General features: G+C 37.6%; 1 protein-coding gene and 1 pseudogene across 3 annotated transcripts in view; both read right to left on the bottom strand.

Annotated features, from left to right (window-relative positions):
* Nucleotides 1–26141, bottom strand: part of DIP2B (disco interacting protein 2 homolog B) — a 237667-nt gene that overhangs the window by 78484 nt on the left and 133042 nt on the right. For all 3 annotated transcript variants that reach the window (XM_012762119.2, XM_012762128.2, XM_012762136.2), the window contains exons 3-4: nucleotides 23415–23543; nucleotides 4551–4676 (exon numbers count right to left, since the gene is read on the bottom strand). In XM_012762119.2, the coding sequence (XP_012617573.1) occupies nucleotides 4551–4676; nucleotides 23415–23543 (255 nt within the window). The remainder of the gene's footprint in view (nucleotides 1–4550; nucleotides 4677–23414; nucleotides 23544–26141) is intronic.
* LOC105870026 (protein cornichon homolog 1 pseudogene) lies at nucleotides 13801–19912 on the bottom strand (annotated as a pseudogene).

Here is a 26141-nt window from a genome sequence, read left to right as displayed (position 1 = left end):
CTCAGTTATCCCAAGATAAGGCACAAGGCAGGCTTTCTCAACGTCTTCTTGTGCTGGCAGGCTAATTTTTTCTAATTCACTCTTCTGCTGAAGATGTAAGTGCCTCCAAAGATCTTCATATCGGCTTTCTACCTAATATTGGTCCAAGATTTTATTATTTTAATTAACATCTAGATCCCTTGTTTATTGCCTCTTCTCCTCCAGGGCAGCACCATCTTACCAGTCTGATTTTCAGTGTTCACCATTCTCTTTCTCGCTCCTGTACGTATTAAAAAGAAAGCTGGTTATATTTTACCCAGCATTTCTACAGGGAAATTTTCTTTCCACCATGTGTCTAGGAGAGAATTTTCAGGTTCTAATTGACCACACATCTAAAAACAGAAGTCTGAGCAAGTTATTGAGCCTCTCTAAACCTAGTTTCTCATCTATAAAATAGGGTAGAGGATTGTTGAGAGTACTAAAAATTAAAAAATACGTTAAGCACTTATCCCTTTGGTACACTGAGAGTACTTAAATGGTAACAATAAAATTACTCTTATTGGCAAACCTTAAATTTTACAATTAGCTATTGAAACAAACAAATTCAACCTAATAGAGTGGGTTTTTATTGTGCTTTGGCTTAAGGAACCTTGAATATTCATTAATCTCCCAAGTAATTATGGATCACTGCTCATAACCTATACCAATAATCAAAGTATACTATTGAAATGATTCAAATCAATTAATTAGAGCACATTTATTAAGGTTCAATTTGCCAACTCCGTTTACTTTGTGGTTTTGAATAAAATTAGAATATTTAGGAAAAACTCCCTAAATTGGTAATTCAGCTGGTATTCTCTTCTAAGTTCAAATTAACTGATACCTGTTTTGGGCTATAAGCACCCAGAAAGCAGTAGCTATTTGTTTGGGAAAATACCCAAACCAGTACCATGCATACATGAGTATCTACTAGGTAAAGAGGATTTCCTAAACATGACACTTTAGTAAAGTAACAACACAGCCAAGAAGATTTCAATACCTAATCTGATACCTAATTGCTGTTCAACCTGGGGCAAATCACTTAATATCAACCTGTTTATTTGCCCATCTCTAAAGAAATCTGCCCTTCCTACTTTACTGAGTACTCATGAGGAACAAATGAGGCAGGGAGCCAGCGGTATACGAAAGTCTTTTGCATAGTGTAATGTACTGTAATTCCATAAAGCATTGTTAAAAGTATAACAATATCCCAGTCTGTTTGTGGGCATTATTTTCATATTTAGAAATCCAAAGAGGTAAATTTCTCCTTGTCTTCTGGCCCTTTGAATTACTATAGCCACTCTCAAGCAGGGCCCTATAAGAGACAGATGTCTAAATTTAAGCTTCATTCTACCCATGCCAGCTGAAATAGCTTATTGTGCTTTAGGGTCATTATGTGGTCTATTTGGTCATCTATGCACCCTCAGAATGTAGCAAAGGGTAAGTGCACAAGGGTGCAGAAAAAGCTTAGAGGGAAAAAATATATGCTGTAGTTTTTGCATTGTGTTTTTCCGTATGAATGAGTAATAGTGTTACACAAAGAACCCGTACAAAGAAAAAGCTGAGGTAATCGCCTCATGACATTAGTAATGATTTCAGCACATAAAGGGAACTGGATGGCAGTAATTCAAGCAGTCTAAAAGACTCTGAAAAGGCCACAGGCACTAAAAGAACCATAGACTGCTGATTGCTACCAGTTTAGAGAACTTAAAATTCCCAATCCACAAGATAGAAATTAGTGGATACCAATAAGCAAATTTTAAGTTGACTGACATCTTATTATTTGAGAGTGATTTATGAATAAAAGGCAGATTATTTCCCCTGCCAACTATTTACCATATTTTCCAGACTATATGATACTATAAATAAAGCCAAGATTTGACATAGTTTACTCCTTAATTTTTTTCTATTAAATCCCTCCAAAAGTAGCTTTAAATTTTCAGCAATTCAGTAATTCAAACTTATGTGTTGAGTGTTTCCCAAAGAAGCAGACTGGCTAGTACACTCTAGAAGTTAGCCCAGAAACTGTGCACACAGGACAGCACAGGCAGATGAGGGCCTTGATATGAAATGTGCTTCGTGATACGTGGCATGACATCTTAGCGTACAAAAAAGGAAACAACTAAAATATCGTGAAATATTAGCTTAATTTTTCCCTGTAAGAGTGGCACAACACTTTAACATCCCTTTTATAACTGGTCAGAAGCTTATTTTTCAAAACCAGCCTATAAAAAGCAATAATTAATGTTAATTCTCTTCTTCCCCATCCCTTGAATGCAGCCTCAGTGTTCTAAACTTCAGTGTTTCAGGGGCTGTCAGAGTAGATATATAAGATAAAACCTATTTGGCATCCCTGCTGTAACAGGTTCTGGGAGATACTGACTAGGATTAAACTATAATAGGAATTGGAAACAGTCAAGTCTCTAAACTCATAGCTTTTAGAAGCTTGGAGAGAATGGAATCTGAATCATAATGTGGGAACAGCAAATTCCAACCCCCAAAATGAAAGGTGTTAATGGAACTCTTAGGATATAGTTCTTCCCACATTCCCTCATTAAAGTATTTGTCCTAGGTATGTGCATAATTGTTGAATGAGGCATCAAGATCTATTCCATGTGGAAGTTGTGCAAGAAATCACTATGTAGGGCGCGCACTCAGTGTTTCCCCTTGTTGAGCTAAAATTCCTCTTCTATTTTGACAGCACAGATGTCCCTAACAACAGAACATAAAGGCTTATCAAAAACTAGTCAGAGATCCCCAGGAGATAAATGGACAGGGAACCTTTTCATTACTCTACTCTGCTGAATACAGGTCTTAGGAGAAAGGATCCAATCTTTGTACTCATGAAATTATTAAAATACGTAAAGTGATCAAGAACATTATGTCACATCTTGAAGGCTGCAGACAGAGGAGAACATTAGTGTTTAGAAATATGAGGCCTATATAGTGAATTCCAAAGGACTATGGTCTCATTCAGCAATGAACAGTAACAATTTGTTTCTAGAGTTGGTAAATTCCCCTCAGGCAGTGACTTTTGGTAAAAGGGCTAAAAAAGGTTTTTACTCCTCAGCATTCTCAAGATCCTTTGCTATACTCTCACATTTAACCTGAAGCCATAAGAGCAGCCTATTTACTGTCAAACTACATTTCTCTGATACAGCTTTGGAGGGGATTGTTTCTAAGAACTATATGTCACATTGTTCCCTACCCTTTGCCATTTACTGCAACTAAACCCTTTGCCACACTGGACTCTGCCAACAAGGAATAGCTACTAAACTGAGAGCCCCCTTCGTCCATGAGGATCCAACTTGGGCTGTACTGAATGCGGAAGGGAAACCATCCAAGATTTTGAATGAGTAGGTTTGAAGTATGTACCATTATAGACACAAAATGTTTTATTATGATGGTCTGCTAGAGGTATCCTGTGTTACATTTTAAGAAACACTTGAAGCCACAGAGCTATTTCTCTTCCAAACATATTGACACCACAGATGTGAAGAAGAAAAGCACACACAGTTAATGAGCCCACAGCATACCCTTTAAGAAATTAACCAAAACCTAGGAGAGAACTATTCATATGAACATGGATCAGTGAATAGGATCAGTACAAATAGCTCAACAACTTGACAGCTGTCAATAAAAGTCAACCACAACAATTCAACCTTCCTAGGAATCACCCCAAAGACATGGTAAGTAGACTATATCTTTTGTCTGGTAAACCAAAACAGTATGGGGAAATTTTCTGCCAATGATTTCATTACCAGTAACATGATAGTAGACCCTATATTGAGGCTCTGAAATAGATTTGCTATGTTTAGTCTCAGAGCCCTATATCAAGATCTTGTCTGGAACTTGATCTAAAAAAATGTTTTTTAAGGTTTTTAAAAACTTCAGGAAATATTCTGAACAGATAACAAGGATGTTTGCAGTTATTCCTCAAATATGAAATAAAATTTACTTTAGGAGGAGTAAGGATTCCAAGTGAAGATACTGAGCTCCCACTGATCTTATGACTCTATTATAAAAAGAGGATTCTTAAAAATATATAAATGTATACAAAATATATTAACATACACATTAACACACTTATATACATTTTCATATCTATTACAACTTTGCATGACTGCTCTCCCATAATCTTTAATGACAAAATTTTGTCCTAAGTCCAACTACTCATATGCCTGCTGCAAAGATGAAGAATCCAGTTTAGGAGTATAATTGAGTTAAATGTATATATAGGTCATAATTTGGGTGACAGTGAAAATAGCTACTTTAAGCACAGCAGGATTTTGGCCTACGCTTTGGCTGGCATTTATTTACAACTACATGAGTTTGGGGGTTACATCAAGGATATGCTAGAAATTCAGCATTTTTTAAAAATAATAGTTTTACTCTTAAGGCTCCTTTTTTGTGTTGTTTACAAAGTGACAAGGAAGAGAGTTCTGGCTCTTACCTCAGAATAAGCAAGCAGAACTTATTTCAGGAACATCAAGGTAGTAACTGTCAGAGAGAAAAAGTTCTGATAAACCTACCAGGAGGCGTGCAGGCATCTGCAGGAGACTGAACAAATGTGGATCGTCTTTTGGTTGGCATGGGCAAGGCCATCTTCTGTTCTTTATGCTTTGCCAGTGCAGCTTGAACTGCTTCCGTGTGGATATCTGAAAAATTAAATATTTGCATTTAATATCTCCTGGCTCTTGAAGTGTTTGCCACCATGAGATGAACTATCACAGTCTCAATTGTTAAAAAAGGTAAAACGGGTGTTTAGATGATTTTTATTTATCATTTGATTGAAACCAATTAAAAATAAAAATAAAAAAAAATAGAAACAAAATAATTCAAGGATAATTTTACAGAGGAGGAAAATAAAAACCAGAATGAATATGTGACAGCTTAAAATACCAGACAAAGAGTTGACAGAGATGTGGGGGTAGGGGGTAGGGAGAGAACAGAGTCTAACATGCATCTGTGCCAGGCAGGGACTTCTGTCTCTAAATGGAATGAGTGCTGTGCAGGTGCCTGGAGAACACTCATTATTTTTTAAGAAAAGAAGCTTAGGATTTTGCTTAACTGTCTGAAAGAAAACTTGGTTGAGACCCCTCAGTTCTATGCCACAGGAACAGAAGGACTGATATTGATCTAGAAAAACACAAGGGCAGATGTTACTTGTTTGCCAATTCGGGCACAAATGAATTCAGCTCTCTACTTGAATGTCTAATAGGAATCGCAAAATCAACATATACAAACAGAACTCTTGGTTCTCCACCACCACCCCAAAATACACTCTATATTTCTACAAAATAGGATCATGCAGTACATGGTATTTGTGCTCTGCTTTTTAAAAGAATTCTTACAAAATCCTTCTCAGGTAAATAACCACTGAGGTAGCTTCCTATTTCACAAAAATCAATTTCCTCTTGTCTAGGAACAGGCTCAATCCACATGTATCCTTCCACGTCTCTGTTATATAAATGTACCCTTAGAAAATCTAGACTAATCAGATCCCTTTTTCGAAATTTAAACTCTGAATCAAAGAACTGCAGGTCCTAGAGTTGAGTCATTTTAATAACAGTGCCCTAGAAAGAAAAAAGGTCTTTGAACTTCAAGGTTGAGATCCTCAGAGTTAGTTATCCCTTACTAGGGATTTCTCATCTATTCCTTTTGCTTCTTCGACCTACTTTAGCAACTAAAGGTAGCCTAAGTGGACCTCTGTTTCCAGTAAAAAAACAAACAAACAAAAAAACACAAAAAAACAAAAAAAAACTCCACAAAACTTTACCAATAGAACTAGAAACATCTCATTCTGTAAATATAAACCTACAACATAAATTCAGAGGGCTGCATAGTATTCCACTGTATAAATGGGCCCTGATTTATTTAAGCAACCCCTCATTGTCAGAGATGAGCTTGTTTCCAAAGTTTTGCTACAATTCATAGCAACTATTCATAGAATAATTCAGTATTTTTACCTTAACACATCTAATTATTTCCTCAGCATTAATTCCAACAATTGCTGAGATCAAAGTATACATACCCCTTTTCCCAGAAATACTTTTCGAGACGTATTTCCTAAGAGCAAGTCTTCTCCTACCTAATCTCACTACATTTATCAAAATCCAGAAATTCAACATTGACACAAACTATTATTTAACTCATAATCCATATTCCAATTTAGCAAGTTGTCTCAATAATGTCCTTTACAGTTTCTTTCCTCCTTTTTTTCTGATCCAGGATCTAATGCAGATATCACATCATTGTATTTAGTTGTTCTGCCTCTTTGTTCTCCTATAATTTGGAACAGTTTCCCAGTCTTACTTTGTCCTTTATTATTCTGACATTTTTGTACAGACTAGTTATTTTGGAAAATCTCCTTTAATTTTGGCTTATTTGGTATTTCCTCCATCATTTCAGATTATGCATTTTAACAGGAATACCATGGAAGTATTATGTCCTTCTCAAAACATTATGTCGGGATGCATCTGCCCCATTACTGGTGATACAACTTTGACAATGTTATGAGACTATGTTAACATTATATACATCATAAACTTTCATACACTAGTTTTTGCATCCATTGATGGTTTTTGGCCAAAGCAGTTACTATTATAACAATTACAATATGATGATTTCATAACTTCATCATTTTTTCCATATTTATTAGTTGGTATTTATTAAGAAAAAGCTGGCTGGGCACGGTGGCTCATGCCTGTAATCCTAGCACTCTGGGAGGCCAAGGGAGGAGGATTGCTTGAGCTCAGGAGTTTGAGACCAGCCTGAGCAAGAGTGAGACCTGTCTCTTCTAAAAACAGAAAAATTAGACCAGGCATAGTGGCTCATGCCTGTAATCCTAGCACTCTGGGTGGCTGAGGCAGGCAGATCGTTTGAGCTCAGGGGTTTGAGACCAGCCTGAGCAAGAGCGAGGCCCCATCTCTACTAAAAAAAAAAAAAAAAAAAAAAAAAAAAAAGATAGATATTAGCTGGACAACTAAAAGTAAATGTGTGTGTACATATATAAAAATTAGCTGGGCATGGTGGCATATGCCTGTAGTCCCAGCTACTTGGGAGGCTGAGGCAGTAGGATTGCATCAGCCTAGGAGTTTCAGGTTGCTGTGAGCTAGGCTGATGCCACGGTACTCTAGCCCAGGCAACAGGGTGAGACTCTGTCTCAAAAAAAAGAATAAAAATAGAAAAATTAGCTGGGCATTGTGGTACATGCCTATAGTCCCAGCTACTTTGGAGGCTGAGGCAGGAAGATCGTTTGAGCCCAGGAGTTTGAGGTTGCTGTGAATTGTGATGATGCCACTGCACTCTAGCTGGGATGACAGAGTGAGACCCTGTCTCAAAAAAAAAAAAAAAGCTTTCCTTTCTCCCCGTTTCTTTATATCATCATGGATCCACTGATACTCATTTTATTCCATGACTATTCTGTTTCCATCATTATTTATTTTGATGCTCACAGTATTCCAGATTTGGCCATCAGGAGTCCCCCAAACTGGATCTTACATACTTTTGACACAGTCCCATGATTTTGAGCAGTTGTTTTATGGCATGGACTCTTAGTTCCATGCTCATCTAGCACTTTCACTATGCCAACTCTGGAATTATACATTTCTTTAAGGAGCCTTGGCTCCTTTTAGTGAAGAATAAATGGTATTCATTCTAAATAAATGGTATTACGAAATCAAGATCTTAGAACTAGCGGTACTCAGTGCTATTGGGGTGACTATTCTAAGCCCTTTCAGTGGACAAAGGAATATAAACATAAACACACATGTTCACACACATACAGCTATACCTATTTCTAACTATATCTATATTAAAAATGGTTAGTTCATACTAATACCTCCACTTCCAATTCAACATCTTTCTAGTTAACATAACCCCTTTCCACTTGTAATTCCACTCCATAGTAAGAAACTTGGTTCAAAATACTCTCAATATATTATACTCATTCACTCAATCCTATAATACATAGAAAATAGTTACAAAATTGCTATCTTATACCAATGTGACAAATATTTTAACTAGAGTTCAATATTAGTTTACAGTCCTTTTTGTCTTCAGATGGAGGGCATACATTAATAGTTAAAGTACTGTGTTCAAAAGCTATCTGAGTTAGTTCTCATCCTTCCCTGCTTTGGTTTGGTTATATTATTCATATAGTTAGGTTCATTTTGTTTGTTTGTTTATATTCTGCAGATCTCTCCCAACCTTGCTGATTAAACATTAATAAGATTCCAAAAGTTAAAACTATACCAAAAAGTAAACTTAAAGAAATATCACTACCGCAACAATCATTTCTACCTGAATTAGGTAATTTAACTCTTTAGGTATTAGTTTATCCTTCCTATATATAAATACACACACACACACACACACACACACACACACGTTTTTGCAAAAATAAGCATAAGTGCATTTTCTCATTTCTCCATCTTTCATATATAAAAGGTAGCATATTATACTTTTTTTTGCACTTTCCTTTTTCTACTTAACAATATATCCTGGAAATCGTTCTCCATCAGCTACTAAAGATCTTTATTCCTTTGTATAGCTGCATACTTTGTCATTGTATACCACAGTTTATTCAACCACAACCCTATGTTTGGACATGTGTTTCCAGTACTTTACAATTACTAATGATACTGCAACAAATAGACTTACACAAATATATTTTTATACCAATGAGGTATATCTTCAAAGTAAATTCCTACAAGTGAGACCCCCCCTAAACCAAAAAGTGAATACTTTAAAAATTTTGTTACATTTTCAAAATTTTGATTGTTGCCAACTCAATAGCTGAGAATTGGCAACTCAGTATAGTTTTGTGTTTTTTGTTGTTGTTTTAGAGACAGCATTTCACTCTGTTACCCTGGCTGGAGTGCAATGTGCAATCATAAATCACTGTAACCTCAAACTCCTGGGCTCCAATGATCCTCCTGCCTCAGCTTCCTGAGTAGCTGGGATTACAAGCATGCCACCATGCCCAGCTAATTTTTCTTATTTTTTTGTAGAGATAGGGGTCTTACTGTGTTGCCCAGGCTTGTCTTGAACTTCTACTTCTGGCCTCAAGCAATTCTTTTGCCTCAGCCTCTCTAAGTGTTGGGATTAAAAGCATAAACCACCATGGCCTTATTATACTTTTAATTTGCATTTCTTTTATCATTAGTGAGATTAAGCATCTTTACAGAGAATATACAGACCATTTTATGTTGTTTGTTTGTTTGTTTGTTTGTTTTTGAGACAGAGTCTCGCTTGTTGACCAGGCTAGAGTGAGTGCCGTGGCATCAGCCTAGCTCACAGCAACCTCAAACTCCTGGGCTCAAGCAATCCTTCTGCCTCAGCCTCCCGAGTAGCTGGGACTACAGGCATGTGCCACCATGCCCAGCTAATTATATATATATATTAGTTGGCCAATTAATTTCTTTCTCTTTATAGTAGAGACGGGGTCTTGCTCAGGCTGGTTTCGAACTCCTGACCTCGAGCATTCCGCCCGCCTTAGCTTCCCAGAGTGCTAGGATTACAGGCGTGAGCCACCGCGCCCGGCTTATGTTGTTTGTTTTTAAGTAAAATCAATGTTCATTTCACTTGACCATTTTTTCTATTGCACTTGTGTTTATTTTCCCTTAATTTTTAAGTGTTCTTCTTATGTAAGAAAAACTAGCCCTTTATCTCTGGGAAATGTTAAAAATATTTTCTTTCAGTTTTTTATTTGTCTTTTGACATTGTTTATTTTTTAACCATGCACAAGTTTTGAAAAATTGTCATAGAAGAAAGATCTCAAATCACCAATCTAATCCTCAAGAAACCAAAGAAAGAACAATCTAAACCCAAAGTTAGCAGGAAAAAAGTAATACAAATTAGAGCAGAATTAAATGAAAAAGAAAACAGAAAAATATGGGGAGAAATCAACAAGAGTTTGGTTTTTTGAGAATATCAATAAAATGGACAAACCTTTAGCTAAATTAACTAAGAAAAAAAGACGTAAATAACTAAAATAAGGAATGAAAAAGGAGATATTATAATTGATAACATAAATAAAAACTATAAGAGACTACTATGAATAATTATATGCCAACAAATTGGATAAACTACAAAAAAAATCAATAAATTTTTAGAAACATATAACCTATCAAGACAGAATCCTGAAGAAACAGACAATGTGAACAGAAATAACTAGTAAGGAGATTGAATTAGTAACCAAAAATTGCCCAACAAAGAAAAGATCAGGACCTGACATTTCACTGGAGAATTCTACCAAACATTTAAAGAAGAATTAACACCAATCTTCCTTGAACTATTCCAAAAAACTGAAGAGGAGGGAAAGCTTCCAAACTTATTAATATTTTATAAGGCAAGTACTAACTTGGTACCCAATCCAGTCAAAGATACTATCACAGGAAAAAAATAAATACATAAATAAAACCTACAGATTTATATCCCCGATGAAAACTGATGCCAAAAATCTTAAACAAAATACATCACTGACAAACTAAATTGAACAACACATTAGAAGAATTATATACCATTACCAGGTGGGATTTATTCCTGGGATGTAAAGATGGCTCAATATACAAAAATCAATAAATGTAGTTAATAATACAGTAGTCCCCTCTTATCCACAGTTTTGCTTTCTACAATGTGTTATTGTGGTCAACCGTGGTCCAAAAATATTAAATGGAAATTCCACACATAAGTGATGTTTTAAATTGTACACCATTCTGAGCCAGGTGCAGTGGCTCACGCCTGTTATCCTAGCACTCTGGGAGGCCGAGGCGGGTGTATTGCTCAGGGTCAGGAGTTCGAACCAGCCTGAGCAAGCGTGAGACCCCATTTCTACTAAAAATAGACAGAAATTAATTGGCCAACTAAAAATATATAGAAAAAATTAGCCAGGCATGGTGGCACATGCCTATAGTCTCAGCTACTCAGGAGGCTGAGGCAGAAGGATGGCTTTTGCCCAGGAGTTTGAGGTTGCTGTGAGCTAGGCTGACGCCATGGGTACTCTAGCATGGGCAACAGAGTGAGACTCTGTTTCAAAAAAAAAAATTGTACACCATTCTGAATAGTGTAATGAAATCTCCTACCCACTCCATCTTGCCTGGGACACGCTAGTAACTTAGTGGCCATCTTGGTTATCAGATCAAAAAAACATAGTTCTTATTATATATGGGATTCAGTATTATCTGCAGCTTCAGGCACCCAAGGGGGATCTTAGAACACATCCATCTTGAGTAAGGAGGGACTACTGTACACACTACATTAACAGAACCAAGGATAGAAATCACCTGATCATTTCAATTGATACAGAAAAAAATACTCAACATCCTTTCCTGATAAATACTCAAAAATCCAGGAATAGAAGGAAATTGTCTCAACAAAATAAGGTCCTATATGAAATACCCACAGCTAATATCATACCTAATGGTGAAAATCTGAACGCTGTTCCTCTAAAATCAGGAACAAGACAAGGATGTACGCTCTTAACACTTCTATTCAACATAGTACTAGAAGTAGTAGCCAGAGCCATCAGGCAAGAAAAAGAAATAAAAGGCAACCAAATGGGGATGGAAGAAGTAAAATGATCTCTGCTAGAATTAATAAACAAATTCAGCAAAGTTGGGGGATACAAAATCAACACTCAAAAATCAGTTGTGTTTCTATACATTAACAATGAACTACCTGAAAAGAAAATTAAGAAACCAATGCCACTTAAAATAGCATCATAAAGAATAAAATACTTAGAAATAAACTCAACTGGCCAGGCGTGGTGGCTCACGCCTGTAATCCTAGCACTCTGGGATGCCGAAGTGGGCGGATTGCTCGAGGTCAGGAGTTCGAAACCAGCCTGAGCAAGAGCGAGACCCCGTCTCTACTATAACTAATTGGCCAACTAATATATATAGAAAAAATTAGCCGGGCATGGTGGCACATGCCTGTAGTCCCAGCTACTCGGGAGGCTGAGGCAGAAGGACTGCTTGAGCCCAGGAGTTTGAGGTTGCTGTGAGCTAGGCTGATGCCACAGCACTCACTCTAGCCTGGGTAACAAAGAGAGACTCTGTCTCAAAAACAAAACAAAACAAAACAAAAAAGAAATAAACTCAACCAAGGAGGCAGAAGACCTGTACATTGAAAACTATCAGCTTATTAAGTATGAAATATATGATTTCCTTAAGTATCCTTGATATTTCATTTTGACACTTCTTTTTAAAATTTTTATTGTGAAGGTACATCCTTTGTCTTTCAAATGCAGTTTGGCTTGTGATTATCTTTCAAAAAAATTTTAGAGCAATTTTTGTGAAACCATGGATAAGTAAAAAATCAGTGTTATTTTCAAATATGAGCTCTGTCATGGAACCAATGCAGTGCAGACAGCTCAAAATATCAACAAAGTGTTTCAGAAGGATGTGGCTAATGAATGCGCAGTATGTTGATGGTTTGAGAAGTTCCATTCTAGGCCCCGCATGGTGACTCACGCCTGTATTCCTAGCACTCTGGGAGGCCCAGGCAGGCGGATTGCTCAAGGTCAGGAGTTCGTAACCAGCCTGAGCGAGACCCTGTCTCTACTATAAATAGAAACAAATTAATTGGCCAACTAATATATATAGAAAAAATTAGCCAGACATGGTGGTGCATGCCTGTAGTCCAGCTACTCGGGAGGCTGAGGCAGGAGGATCGCTTGATCCCAGGAGTTTGAGGTTGCTGTGAGCTAGGCTAACGCCACAGCACTCACTCTAACCTGGGCAACAAAGCGAGACTCTGTTTCAAAAAAAAAAAAGGAGTTTGAGAAGTTCCATTCTGGTGATTTTAATCTTGAAAATGAGCCACGTGGGCAACCTGAGACCAAGGTAGATAATGATGAACTGTAGTGCAAGTGAATCCATCTCAACCTACATGTGAATTAGCAGCAAGGTTTGACGTTACTACTCCAACAACATTGGAGCATCTGAAACAAATGGGCAAGGTAAAGAAGCTGGATAGATGCGTATCGCGTGAATTAAAAGAGCCTCAGAAAAGAAATCTTCTCAAAGCTTGCCCTTCTTTGCTGTCACGACATGAAGGTGAACCATTTCTATTCTGTATTGTAATGTGAGATGAAAACGAGATTCTTTTTGACAATCACAAGCATTTGGCACAATGGGTGGATAAAGATGAAGTGCCGAAACACAGTCCAAAACTGAATATTCATCAAAAAAACCTAATAGTGTTTGTTTGGTGGTTGTGGTGATATAATCCACTACAGCTTCATGAAACCTGGTCAATCCATTATAGCAGATGTCTACTGCAACCAACTGGACAAAATGATGAGGATGTTTACCATTAAGCAGCCGAGTGTTAATAGAGACAGACTAATCCTCTTGCAAGACAATGCCTGACCACATGTCACACAAACGCTACTCAAACTAAAGACACTGAACTTGGAAACTCTTTTGTCATCCACCATATTCACCAGACCTTGCATCATCTGATTACCACTTCTTCTAGGCTTTGGACCACTTCTTGCAAGGAAAAATATTCAATTCTCAACACGCTGTAGAAAATGACTTTTGTGATTTCATCACCACTCGCTCTCCAGGTTTCTTCACTGCTGGCATAAACAAGCTACTGTTAAGATGGCAATGCTGTATCGATAGTTTAGGCGCAGACTTTAATTGTACTGCTTTTTTAAAAATTTGATGTTATTTCAGCATATTACGGGGGTACAAATGTTTAATTGTACTGATTCTTGTTTGAGATATAATAAACTATACTTTTTTTTTTTTTTTTTTTTTTTAGATAGAGTCTCGAACTGTTGCCTAGGCTAGAGTGAGTGCCGTGGCATCAGCCTAGCTCACAGCAACCTCAAACTCCTGGGCTCAAGTAGTCCTCCTGCCTCAGCCTCCCGAGTAGCTGGGACTACAGGCATGTGCCACCATGCCCAGCTAATTTTTTCTATATATTTTTAGTTGTCCAGCTAATTTATTTCTATTTTTAATAGAGATGGGGTTTCGTTCTTGTTCAGGCTGGTCTCAAACTTCTGAGCTCAAATAATCCGACTGCCTTGGCCTCCCAGAGTGCTAGGATTACAGGCGTGAGCCACCATGCCCGGCCTAAACTAAACTTTTGATTCAAAATTGGGTATTTCACATTTAATGACCTAATCTAAAATATCACTGAAATAAATTAAAGACAACAAAGGAAAGACATCCTGCATTCATGAATTGGAAGACTTAATATTGTTAAAATGTCCATACTGCCCAAAGTGATCTAAAAAGTCAATGTAATCCCTATCAAAATCCCAATGGCACTTTTGTTTTGTTTTTTGTTTTTGCAGAAATAGAAAACCCTAAATTTCAAATGGAACCTCAAAGGACCCCAAGTAGACAAAACAATCTTGAGAAAGAACAAAGTTGGAGGTCTCATACTTTCTGATTTCAACATCTACTACAAAACTACAGTATTCAAAATAGTTTGGTACTGGCATAAGGACTGACACGGAACAGAATATAGAGCCCAGAAATACACCCTCTCACATAAAGTCAAATGGATCTTCAACAAAGGTGCCAAGACTACACAATAAGGAAAGGACAGTCTCTTCAACAAATAGCATTAGGAAAACCTGGACATGCAAAAGAATGAGCATAGATCCTTACTTTACATGATATTCAAAGTTGACTCAAACAGACCTAAACAAACATAAGGACTGAAACTAAAACTTTTAGGAGAAAACACAGAGAAAACACTGCATGACATTGGATTTGACAATGATTTATTGGATGTGACACCAAGAACACAGGCAACAAGAGCAAAAATAGACAAATGGAACTACATTAAACTTAAAAATTCCTGTACAGTAAAGGAAACAATCAATAGAGTAAAAAGACAACCCACAGGAGAAAATATTTACATACCACATGTTGGATAAGGGGTTAGCATCCAGAATATATAAAGAACTCCTACAACTCAGTAACAAAAAAATAACCCAATTTAAGAAATAGGCAAACGGTGTAAATAGGCATTTCCCCAAAGAAGATATACAAATGACCAATAAACATGAAAAGATGTTCAACATCGCTTTCATCAGGGGAATGTAAATGAAAACCACAATGAGTTATCACCTCACACCCGTTAGGAGAGCCACAGCTCCCACTCATTAGAATGTTGTATCTGTATAAAAAAAAAAAAAAACAGTAAATGGTGGGTGCGGGCATTGGCTCAGGCTTCTAATCCTAGCACCCAGTAAGGCTGAGGCAGGAGGATCACTTGAGGTCAGGAGTTCGAGACCAGTCTGAGCAAGAGCAAGACCTCCATCTCTACCAAAAATAGAAAAAATTAGCCTGAGACTACAGATGGCACATGCCTGTAGTCCTAGCTATTCGGGAACCCGAGACAGGATTGCTTGAACCCAGGAGTTTGAGGGTGCAGTGAGCTATGAGGATGCCACTGCACTCTATCCAGGGTGACAGGGCAAGACCCTGTCTCAAAAAAAAAAAAATTTTTTTTTCTAGCTCCATAAATAAATTTGATTATTTTTTTTATTGGGATTAAATTTATAAACTGATTTAGGAAGACCTGACATCTTCATGTTGTTAAATCACCCTATCTAAAAACAAAGGATGCCTTTCCATTTATCACATCTACTTTTCTGTCTTCTAGGGGTGTTTTAAAGTTTTCTTCATAAAGGTTTTATATGTTTCTTAAGTATATTCCTAAATATATTTTATCTTCTTTGTTGCTTCTGTATTTTTTGAAAGTTTTTAGTTTATTAATCATCTTATGAAAAATCCACACAATGGCTGCAGGTAACGTCACTGCAGAACATTTACTCCTTCAAGCTTTTTGCTAATACCAACGTTGGCCTTTGCAGTTCCCCTGACTTTCTTCATTCTGTTTTTGTGTTCCTTTCCTTGATTTCTTGAAGTCTTTTTCTTCTCATACAGGCCATGTCTTGCAAGTCTATCTTTGGGTTCATTTTTTTTTTTTTTGCAAATCATGTCAAAGCCAGTTGTCTTGCCCCCACCAAAGTGAGTTCTGAATCCAAATACAAAGATAACATCCAGTGTGGTCTTGTACATTTTGGCTAGTTTTCCCCAAATTTCTATCTTAGGTACTGTTGCCTTCCTTGGGTGAAGGACATCAATGACCATTTGTTTCCTCTGAAGTAGTCGATTAGTCATAAACTTACTGTGTCATTCATGATGGTGGTTGATCCTCAAGCAGCCAGGGAGGAAAACTTTATTGTTTTTTTTGTTTGTTTTAATTTCAGAGTTTTATTGTATTGCACTAAAGGAACAGCAGGATGGTTATATAATTTTCTCTCTTATTCAGTTTTGAAAATCTAAAGTACTTGCAAATTCTTAAGAATACCTTTACTACCAGATTAGAACAGTAAGCATAATAACAAATTTCTTAACAAGTAACGTCTTACAAATAAAAACACATTTAAAATAGCTTTAAATGCATTCTTCACAAGTAATTCAGCATATTTTTTAGATCATGTTCACTTATGCTTAAGAATTAAAGCAAGTATATTTCTTACTCTGGTGGAAATATGGGAAATCTCTCATTCATGCAATATATAGGGATAATATTAAAGTTGAAGGGAAAAAATCCCACTCTTATTTTTGTAAATGTACCCATATATAATCATCTACATGATAGATGAGGAAACCCATGAAGTTTCCCATGAGTCAGATATACATTTCCAGCTCATCAGAAGCACCTGATATCCATAGCTCATTTATAATTAGATGTCCTTTCAATAAAACCAAAAATGAGCCCTACCAATTCCTATAAACAAAAGCTTCTAATGGACTAAGTAATTAATGCAATCATTCAGAGGATTATGGCTGTTCCTTAAGGAGTGCAAGTTCAAACCTGTCAATACCAGAGGTAATCATTTTATATTAATTTATACATAATTCCATTTAAATTCTTTATCTGAGTATAACATATGAAAAGTCTTTCCACAAGCAAAAATGTGGAACATTTAAAAAATAAGGAGTCATTTTTTTAAAGTAACTGATCAGATTCCATAGGCTACTCTTGGAAACAGGATCTTGCTGGATAGAATCCCTTCATATGGTGGCTTTTTGCATGCACTTAACTGGACCGAATCTTCTGTGTGTTGTTCTAAGAGCTTACCAAAACACAGATCATGCCGTATAAGTAGTAAAAAAATGCTAGAAGATAAAAAGCTAATTTGCACCATCCTTCTTTCTGACAATATGCTAGAATATCTGCATTCATGATGGTTGTAGGGTCATAGAATCCTGGTCCACTCATCACTGGTCTATTCATATACCTCCAAATATGATATGCCAAGAGGGGCATATTGAGACCCAGTGTAAGCCACTCTGCTGCACAAAGAAACATGACACAGAAGAAAGCATGGATGAGGTACTCTGGAAGTACAAGAGGATTCAGGGTATTACACTGGTCTGTGGGATTCTTGTAATCAGTCTTCAGCTCATCAAATGCTATAATGTGCCAGATAGCGAAGAAGATGAGCGTGGCAGTGAGCAGCAGTGCCAGCATGTAGCAAAAGGCCGCGAACATGAACGCCATGGCCGGGGAGGAGCAGGCAGCAGCGCTGGTGCCAGCAGAGAAAGCTATTGTTTTTTTAAATGAGGTTTGCTCTACCATTATCTACTGATTTCTGTACTAATTTATATCCTGCTATCTGACAATTATTTTATTAAGTTAATTTTGTCATTGTCTTGGGTTTTCTAAATAAACTGTATCAACTGCAAATATAGTTTTACTTCTTTTCTAATTCTCACACTTCTAATTGATTTTTCTTGTCTATTTGCATCAGCCAATACCTCTCTCTAGTACAACTTAAATGTTAGTGTCTTTAGGATTAAAAAAAAACCCTTGTAAATAATTTTAAAAATCCAATTAAAAAAATAAGCTTAGGCAACGGACAGGTAGTTTACAGAAGCAGCACAAATGGCCACTAAATATATCTTCAAATGTCCAATCTCATCAGTAATAAAAGAAATAACACTTTTAGCCACTGGATAGGAATGTCTATTTCCCCACAACTATGGATAACACTGGACCATTTCCTTTCTCATCTTTCCTAAAAAGATAAGTGGAAAATGTTATTTTTTCAGTTTTAAAGCAGCTGCTCCCTATTCTTGGCTTGTTTTTATGAAATGGTTAAGACATGGTAGATGGGCCAGGCACGGTGGCTCACGCCTGTAATCCTAGCACTTTGGGAGGCCGAGGCGGTGGATTGCACGAGGTCAGGAGTTCGAAACCAGCCAGAGCAAGAGCGAGACCCTGTCTCTACTATAAATAGAAAGAAATTAATTGGCCAACTAATATATATATAAAAAAAAAATCAGCTGGGCATGGTGGCGCTTGCCTGTAGTCCCAGCTACTCGGGAGGCTGAGACAGGAGGATCGCTTGAGCTCAGGAGTTTGAGGTTGCTGTGAGCAAGGCTGACGCCATGGCACTCACTCTAGCCTGGGCAACAAAGTGAGACTGTCTCAAAAAAAAAAAAAAAAAAAAAAAAAGACATGGTAGATGAATGGCATAGCTGGGCTTTAAGGACCAGGGACAAAACAGACACCAAGCTCCCTTACCTATGAGGACACTTCTGTAGACAGACAGATAGGGACAGAGTGAAAAGCAAATATATGGGTGGGTTGAGTCATAAAATAGAGAAGTATCATTCAAAGAGCTACCTGCAAGCCAACAAGCAGTCATGCCATTTTTACCAATTTCTAAGGTACTGACCTCTTTAGCATTTTTAATTATGGCAGAGGCAGAAATGATTAAGTTCTGAAACATTAAGATATCACATTAATTTTGGCACTACTCTTATATGCTGGGTGGGGAGAGGTGGGAAATTTTAATTTTGCATTTCACATTCCCCTGTCTTGACAAATTGTTTCTTTTGCCTGGAACATCTACATAGCAAATAGCTATTCATCCTTCAAAATGGCTCAGACATCACTATCTCCGTAAAGCCTGTCCTTGACACTGTATGCTTTCTCCTATATCCCTTTTCTAAGCTGCTTCTATAGCTTGTATAGAACATCCCTCAAAAAAAAGGATGCTGTATTTCCATCTGTTTCTCTGGCATGGAACATTCTGCTCAAATCATAGGAGGTTTATAATAAATGCTTGCTGAACTGACCTCAATTTACCTTTCATGGTACAAGAAGTGTATTACTATAGAAATAAAATGATCCTGGTACACCAGTACCAACCATCTCAGCAAATGTCATGAATCAGAGATCAGATTTGGACAGAGACAGGAGAGCTCACAATGAGAGTGGCAGAGGAATTATTGTTGCATTTAGGTCCTACCATTAAATCAGAAGAATTCATATTCAGAGTCAAAGTCATTAAGAACAATAACTGATTTAATAACAAACATCCGTGTGTGTGTGTGTGTGTGTATAGATATCTATCTTTGTGCATATATATATAAAATAAATTCCTAGAAGTAGAATTTCTGGGTCAAAGAATATGAATATTTAAAGTTTTAAAGATACTGCCAAAATGTTAGGTTGTTACTTTTAAGACCACCATACCAACTTATTTTTGGCTCTGAAATGAAATAATTTTATAGCACATTTTAATACTGCATTTATATTGATTATACTATTTTAGTGACACTGAGGTTTATTTAGTTGAATCAAAATTGCCATTTTTAATGGAATTTATAAAGCCATCTTTTATCAAACATATTATTTCAGACATGTTAAAGTGTGGGAAGTGCCCCTTTTTTATTAGAAGAAATACGGTTCTTAGCTGCCTTGGAAAAATAAATGATTAATAATCACTTATATTGTAAGAAAGCACTTTCTCAGTAACAGACAACAGCAAATCAAATTCTCATATTTATTAATTAAAGTAATAATTATTAATTATTATTGATTAAAAGATAATTATAATTATCTTAAAATAATTGATAAATTATTAATTAAAAGATAGTACATTTCCCAAAGTAGGTTTACATGTGATAGCAAACTTGACAAAGTTAGGGAATTAGTCACCTTAATAAAGCTGTAGAAGGCCTGTAACATCTGGATAATTAATTATGGAGCATGTTCTTCCCTGCCACAGCATTCATCGCATCAGACCACAGAACAAATCAAACCATCCAATTATTTTCTAAGATGATAAACCTTGGGCCACACACCGGTGTCAAAAGGAGATGTTCACAGTAACTCTATTAGCAAACACTCTTACTGATAAGAACAGGCAGCTCTCAATTGAATTTGACTCATTCACCAGCATACAATTCATCATGATCTTTGATAAATAAGTCACTTCCCAAGTTTAGTCCCCAGACGCAGCTGACTTTGGACATCTCTGCCAAAAGCATGGGGAAGCTGGGTATCACTTTCCAGCACTAATGTTTGAGCTGAGTAAGGTGTAACAAATACTCCCTTAAAGTCTATTTTTGTTTTATTTTTATTGTTTTGTTTGAGGTGGCTAATTTCTCAAGAGATTAACATCAAAGGAATTGACAGAATGACTTAAAGTAAGATCACTTTCCATCTCAGGCATTACCTGTGTGTTTTCTATACTTGGGATCTTACCACATGTGTGCAGAAAGATGCATCATGCCTTGATGTACAAGAAAAAGAAATATACTCAGTAAGTAGTATATTTTGGAAATGTAAGGTCCCTCTTGGCTAAACACAAAGAATAGAATCAGGTTAGATGATCTAAACTCTAAATAAAGACAAGCTTTTTTCCTATGTCTGAAATATGAAACACTAAGTCTATTTAGATTTGATTATGATTGATTTAAATGTATGTGTTAACAAGCCTCCACCAAATAAGAGGATTTTCCAGTTATACTTACTGACATTACTATTAAATCCTTCCTATGTACCCATCACTTTATTCTGAATTTTTGCAACTTTTACTAAACATACTCTATGTTCTTAAGCATTTTTGCACATGACATGTAAACCCTTTCTATGACTGGAGTACCAAAGAGGTGGATGTGAGCTCCCATCAACCTCTGCAACTCATCCACTCCACCTCTGCTGCTGCTGTTGGTTTCTTCTTATTCAGAGAATGTGCTGAGCTTTCTTTTGCTATTTCAGCAATTCCTAATATATTGAAAAATATGGTTTTCACCCAAAGTCTACACTTGCATGCCTCTTTGGTGTTCCCCCTCATTAGAGTAATGCAGTACTATTATAGCTTTTAATATCTTCAGGGTTTTTAAAAATCACCTTTTCTTCCCTATTTCACCTTCTTTCTGGCCTACTTTTTGCTACTATCCAAAAAAAGAAAAGAAAAGAAGAAAAAAAGGAAAAGAAAGGGAAAGAGAAAGGGGAAGGAAAGAAAGAGGGGAGGGTAGGGGAGGAGTCCCAGTGAGATAAATATCAAAACTCAACTGCTAAACTAGAGATTACATCTGGGTTTTTGTAGGTGAGGCTCAAAACTTTACATTCCTAAATGAACTCACTAAAGGTCTTTTCTGTATGTGACTGGCTTGGACATAGGACATAGAGAATCATCTTTTCAAACAAAGGAAAAACACAAAAACTCCCAGACTCCCTGAGAGCCAGGGATGAAAGCTATGAAGGCTAAAACTCTTCTGGACAGGTTAGAACCTGCTGCTGCTGCTGAACTGGACTGAGCCACAAAGGGCGACACCGGGTGCCTCGGAAATCAGGCTTCAGCGGCTGGCAACAAATAGGAGCTCCTGATATGCTTTGCTACCTCCAGCCTGACCTTCCCCCAATCCATTCCTTATAACTAATAACTACCTTTATTCCTTCGTTTCTGTAAAACACCTATTTAGCTCTTATATGTGTTAGGCCCTGTGCCAGGGAGTGGTAAAGCATGCACTCTGTAGCTGGAGTGAGCTACTAGAACAAATAAATATCTGATGGTGTTACTGCTCCATTGAAAATCCTTCAATGACAGTCAAGATCCCTCAAGATCTGATCTCTGGCAATCCTTCTATCCTCATCTCCCACCTCTCTCTGGCTTTGCATTCTAAGTTCTGGGCACTGTTTACCTGGCTAACTCATGTCTGCCTGCCATGACTCAGCTTAGATGTCTTATTCTCTGAGCAGGCTCCCCTGATCATTCAAGACCAGGTTAGGTACAAGAGAAAATCTTGGTGTGGTGTGCAACCTTCCCCCCACCCCCAATATTTCTCATCTCCTCCTTCTAGTGTGTAAAGTATCTATCTAGTAAAATAAGCCCACAAAATGGTCAACACAGCTCCACAACTGTCCTTTCCTCATTTTTCTCTAAAGCAGTTTCTGAGAGGATGTAATAAACAGTTTTAGATTCAGTGACATTCAAGAAAAGGTTAGATTCAAGAAAAGGTTAAGCAACCTTGATTGGTACAAGGGAGACAAAAATCTGGAAAAAGTAAAATAATATTCCCGTTAGTCTTTCACCTTAATCCTGCTACTTATTTTGAGAGATGGGATCTCGCTCCCCCATCAGGCTGGAGTGCAGTAGTGTGATCCTAGCTCACTGCAGCCTTGAACTCCTGGGCTCATGCGATCCTGCTGCTTCAGCCTCCTGAGTAGCTAGGACTACAGGCATGTGCCACCACACCCAGCTAATTTTTCAATTTTCTGTAGAGACGGGATCTCTCTATGTTGCCCAGACTGTTCTCCAACTCCTGGCCTCAAGCAATCCTCCCATCTCAGCTTCCCAAAGTGCTGGGATCGCAGGCGTAAGCCACCATGTCCAGCCAATCCTGCCACTTCTTAAAACAAAAAATGTGCTGCAGAGACCACCACTGGTGGGCTCCCTATGCCACACATCCACTGGGGGTCTACGATTTGTTTCTCTGCTCCTCAGAGGCACATCTAGTACTTCTGGCCAGGTGGTCCTGGGCAAAGTATGAACAGGAGTATACCCCTACTGCCAGACAAGCACACCGTGCCTTTTCCCTTCCCATGGCTAATTTTTGGGTTAGAATAAAGTTTAAGAGTTTACTAATCGGAAATTTCATTGAGAGTTTTTCTTCTCACTCCATCAGTTAAGAGATTAGTTACTCAACAGCCCTGGCAAACACAGAAGGACCTGCCTTTTCCAACAGAGTCCACTGAGCTCCCAGTACCATCCCACATGGCCTAAACCCCTCATTTTCTTGTTAACTTATTTATTTCCATTGCCTTTGTGCTTGTCTAGCTCCCCTTCTTAGACTGTTAAATTCCTTGAGAGCAGAAAGGGTCTCATTTGCTGCTGTATCTCCAGCAAATGTTGAATATCCACTATACCTGACACAAAGAAGATACTCAATATTCCATCATATAAAATAAATGACTGATGAATGAATTAATATAGACATGTTGGTGCCTCAAGGGAAAAAACCAAAACAAATAGCAGAAGCTCTCAGGACACACAGTTCATAACTATAGTCAGTAAAAACTATTCAGCTGGTCCTTTTGCATTTCCTTCTCACCTGATCGATATCGTTCATCCCTGGCTCCCCCAGATCGAGTTCGGTGGTACTTAGAGGGAGCGGAAGTTTGAGCTGCAGATGGAGCAGGTGTCTGGTTCCTAAGTTCTTTCTGTACTGCTGAATCAGTTTCTAAAAAAGGAAGTTTGGAAGATGATTATCCAATAACAGCAATAGCTGACATTTTCTGAGTACTTTAAGCATTCTCACAACACTCTGAGGTAGGTACAATTTCTCTATCTATAGTAAAGGGTTAGAGAACTTTAACATATACACGTAAGTATAATACAAAGACATCCAGGCTAAAAAATACCATCTTAGAGCCTTAATTATCATAGGCTGATAGGAGAGAAATAGCAAGAAGATACATGTAAAATGAAAGGCCATTCTAGAGACTCCAAAGAGTAGTGGTAATGAAGGAATTGGGGTGGGTGCACATGACCCCTCAATCCTGCACAAAGAATAGCTTGGGAAGCTTCAGCCACCATACTGTAAGTCATCCCAGATAAACATGTAAAAGAAAGTACTTATTATGCAAGCATAGCTTCAAGTCTACCAGCCCCTCTTCCACTGGAGTCACCACTGAACCTGTCCCCACACTCTGCCCTCTTGGCATCTGCTGTCTTATCAAGAATATGGGGAAGAGGGAAATAAGCAAGTATATAAGCTGAAGAAAAAGTACTAAGTTCTGATATTTTACTACCTTTTAAAAAATGATTAGCTCCTAAGTCATTTCCTTAAAAAATTATAGTAAGAACATTTAACATGAAATGTATCCTTACAAAATTTTAGGTGTACAATATAGTTATTTTTAACCATAGGCACAATGTTGTACAGAAGAATTTATTCATCTTGCATAACTGAAACTTTCTACCTGTTGAATAGCAATGCCCCGCTTCCCCCTCCTCTTAGTCCCTGATGACCACCATTCTACTCTCTGCTTCTATGACTCTTTTAGAAACCTTATATAAGTGAAATCATATACTATTTGTCCTTTTGTGACTAGTTTATTTCACTTAGCATAATGTTCTCTGGGTTCATCCACGTTGTCACATATTGCAAGACTTCCTTCTTTAAGGTATATTTAAGTTTCTTAAACAGTGCTTTGTTGTGCCCAGGAAGGCACATATACATCTAGCAAATTAAATGCCCAATATAGTATGATGTCATCTATGCAGCAAATGCACTGCTTCAGACTGCAGCTGAGAATCAGCTTATCAAGCCAAAAATAAAGCACAATGGTCCAGGGAGTAAAAGCAACAGTCCCACATACCCTGGTAAAGGCTGACAGTATCAAAGCATTATAGGAACTGAGACTCATAATGACAACGTCATATCTTTAAAAAAAAAAAAAAAAAAAAGGAAAAGAAAAGAAAGCTAGCATGCTAGAGAAGCCATGTGTAGAAGCTCTAGCAACAGTCCTGGCTTAGGCTTCCACCTGCCCCTGCCAAGGCACCAAACGTGAATAAGCCATCTTAGACTGTCCAGAGCATCCCATCTGCTAGGTGGGTTGGGGGAGGAGGGGGTAGAGAATCACCGAATGAACCCAGTTGGCACCACATAGGACAAAAGAATCACCATAATGAGCCCTGCCCAAATTCCTGATCCACAAAACTATAAGATAGAATAAAAAAACTTTTTTAAATGGTTAGATTATTTTTTATATACTGTGGTTAAGAAAGCAAGAAAGAATATATACACTTAAGGGTGCTCTCCACTAACATGTTTTTTTTTTTTTTTTTTTTTTTTTTTTGAGACAGAGTCTCACTTTGTTGCCCAGGCTAGAGTGAGTGCCGTGGCGTCAGCCTGGCTCACAGCAACCTCAATCTCCTGGGCTCAGCGATCCTACTGCCTCAGCCTCCCGAGTAGCTGGGACTACAGGCATGCGCCACCATGCCCGGCTAATTTTTTGTATATATATTTTTAGTTGGTCAATTAATTTACTTCTATTTTTGGTAGAGACGGGGTCTCGCTCAGGCTGGTTTCGAACTCCTGACCTTGAGCAATCCGCCCGCCTCGGCCTCCCAAAGTGCTAGGATTACAGGCGTGAGCCACCACGCCCAGCTACCACTAACATGTTTTTATGGATCTAAAAATGCATAAATGGTTTGATGGTTCCTGGCAACTGAGATTTTTCTTTTTAAATTTTTAACTGAGCATAACATGTTTCAGACACAGAGATTTTGAAATGTCTGGGGTTGTACACTGAAGTTTAATCAACCTAATTTCTCTTGATAATCCATTTCACAGAAGAGCTATACTGAATTCTTAGTATTTTCCATACCTTGTTTCATTTAGTTTTATTAGTCTAGAATAGGGTCACCAACCATAGCCTATGGGCTAATATGATCTGTTTTATAAATAGATTTATTGGAACACAGCCACACTCATCTGTTCACATACTGTCGGTGGCTGCTCTCACACTAAGGCAGAGTTGAGTAATTGTGACAGAGACTGTATGGTCTTCAAAGCCTAAAATACTTAGTAGCTGGCCCTTTATAGAAAAAGTTTACCAACTACTGGTCTATAACAATAAAAGCTAAAATTTAAGTGTTTCCTTTGTGCCAGGCATTGCACATATACACACTTTATCTTATTATTCCTCACAACAACCCTATGAAGCTGGTGCTACCATTATCATCTTTTTACAGAAAAGGGAAGAGAGACACGGATTAGTTTATTCAAAAATCACAGAGCCAGGCTGGGCACGGTGGCTCACACCTGTAATCC

Source organism: Microcebus murinus, chromosome 10 (genome assembly GCF_040939455.1).
Source record: "Microcebus murinus isolate Inina chromosome 10, M.murinus_Inina_mat1.0, whole genome shotgun sequence".
Lineage (NCBI taxonomy): Eukaryota > Metazoa > Chordata > Mammalia > Primates > Cheirogaleidae > Microcebus > Microcebus murinus.
This window is presented reverse-complemented; position numbering and strand designations above follow the sequence as displayed.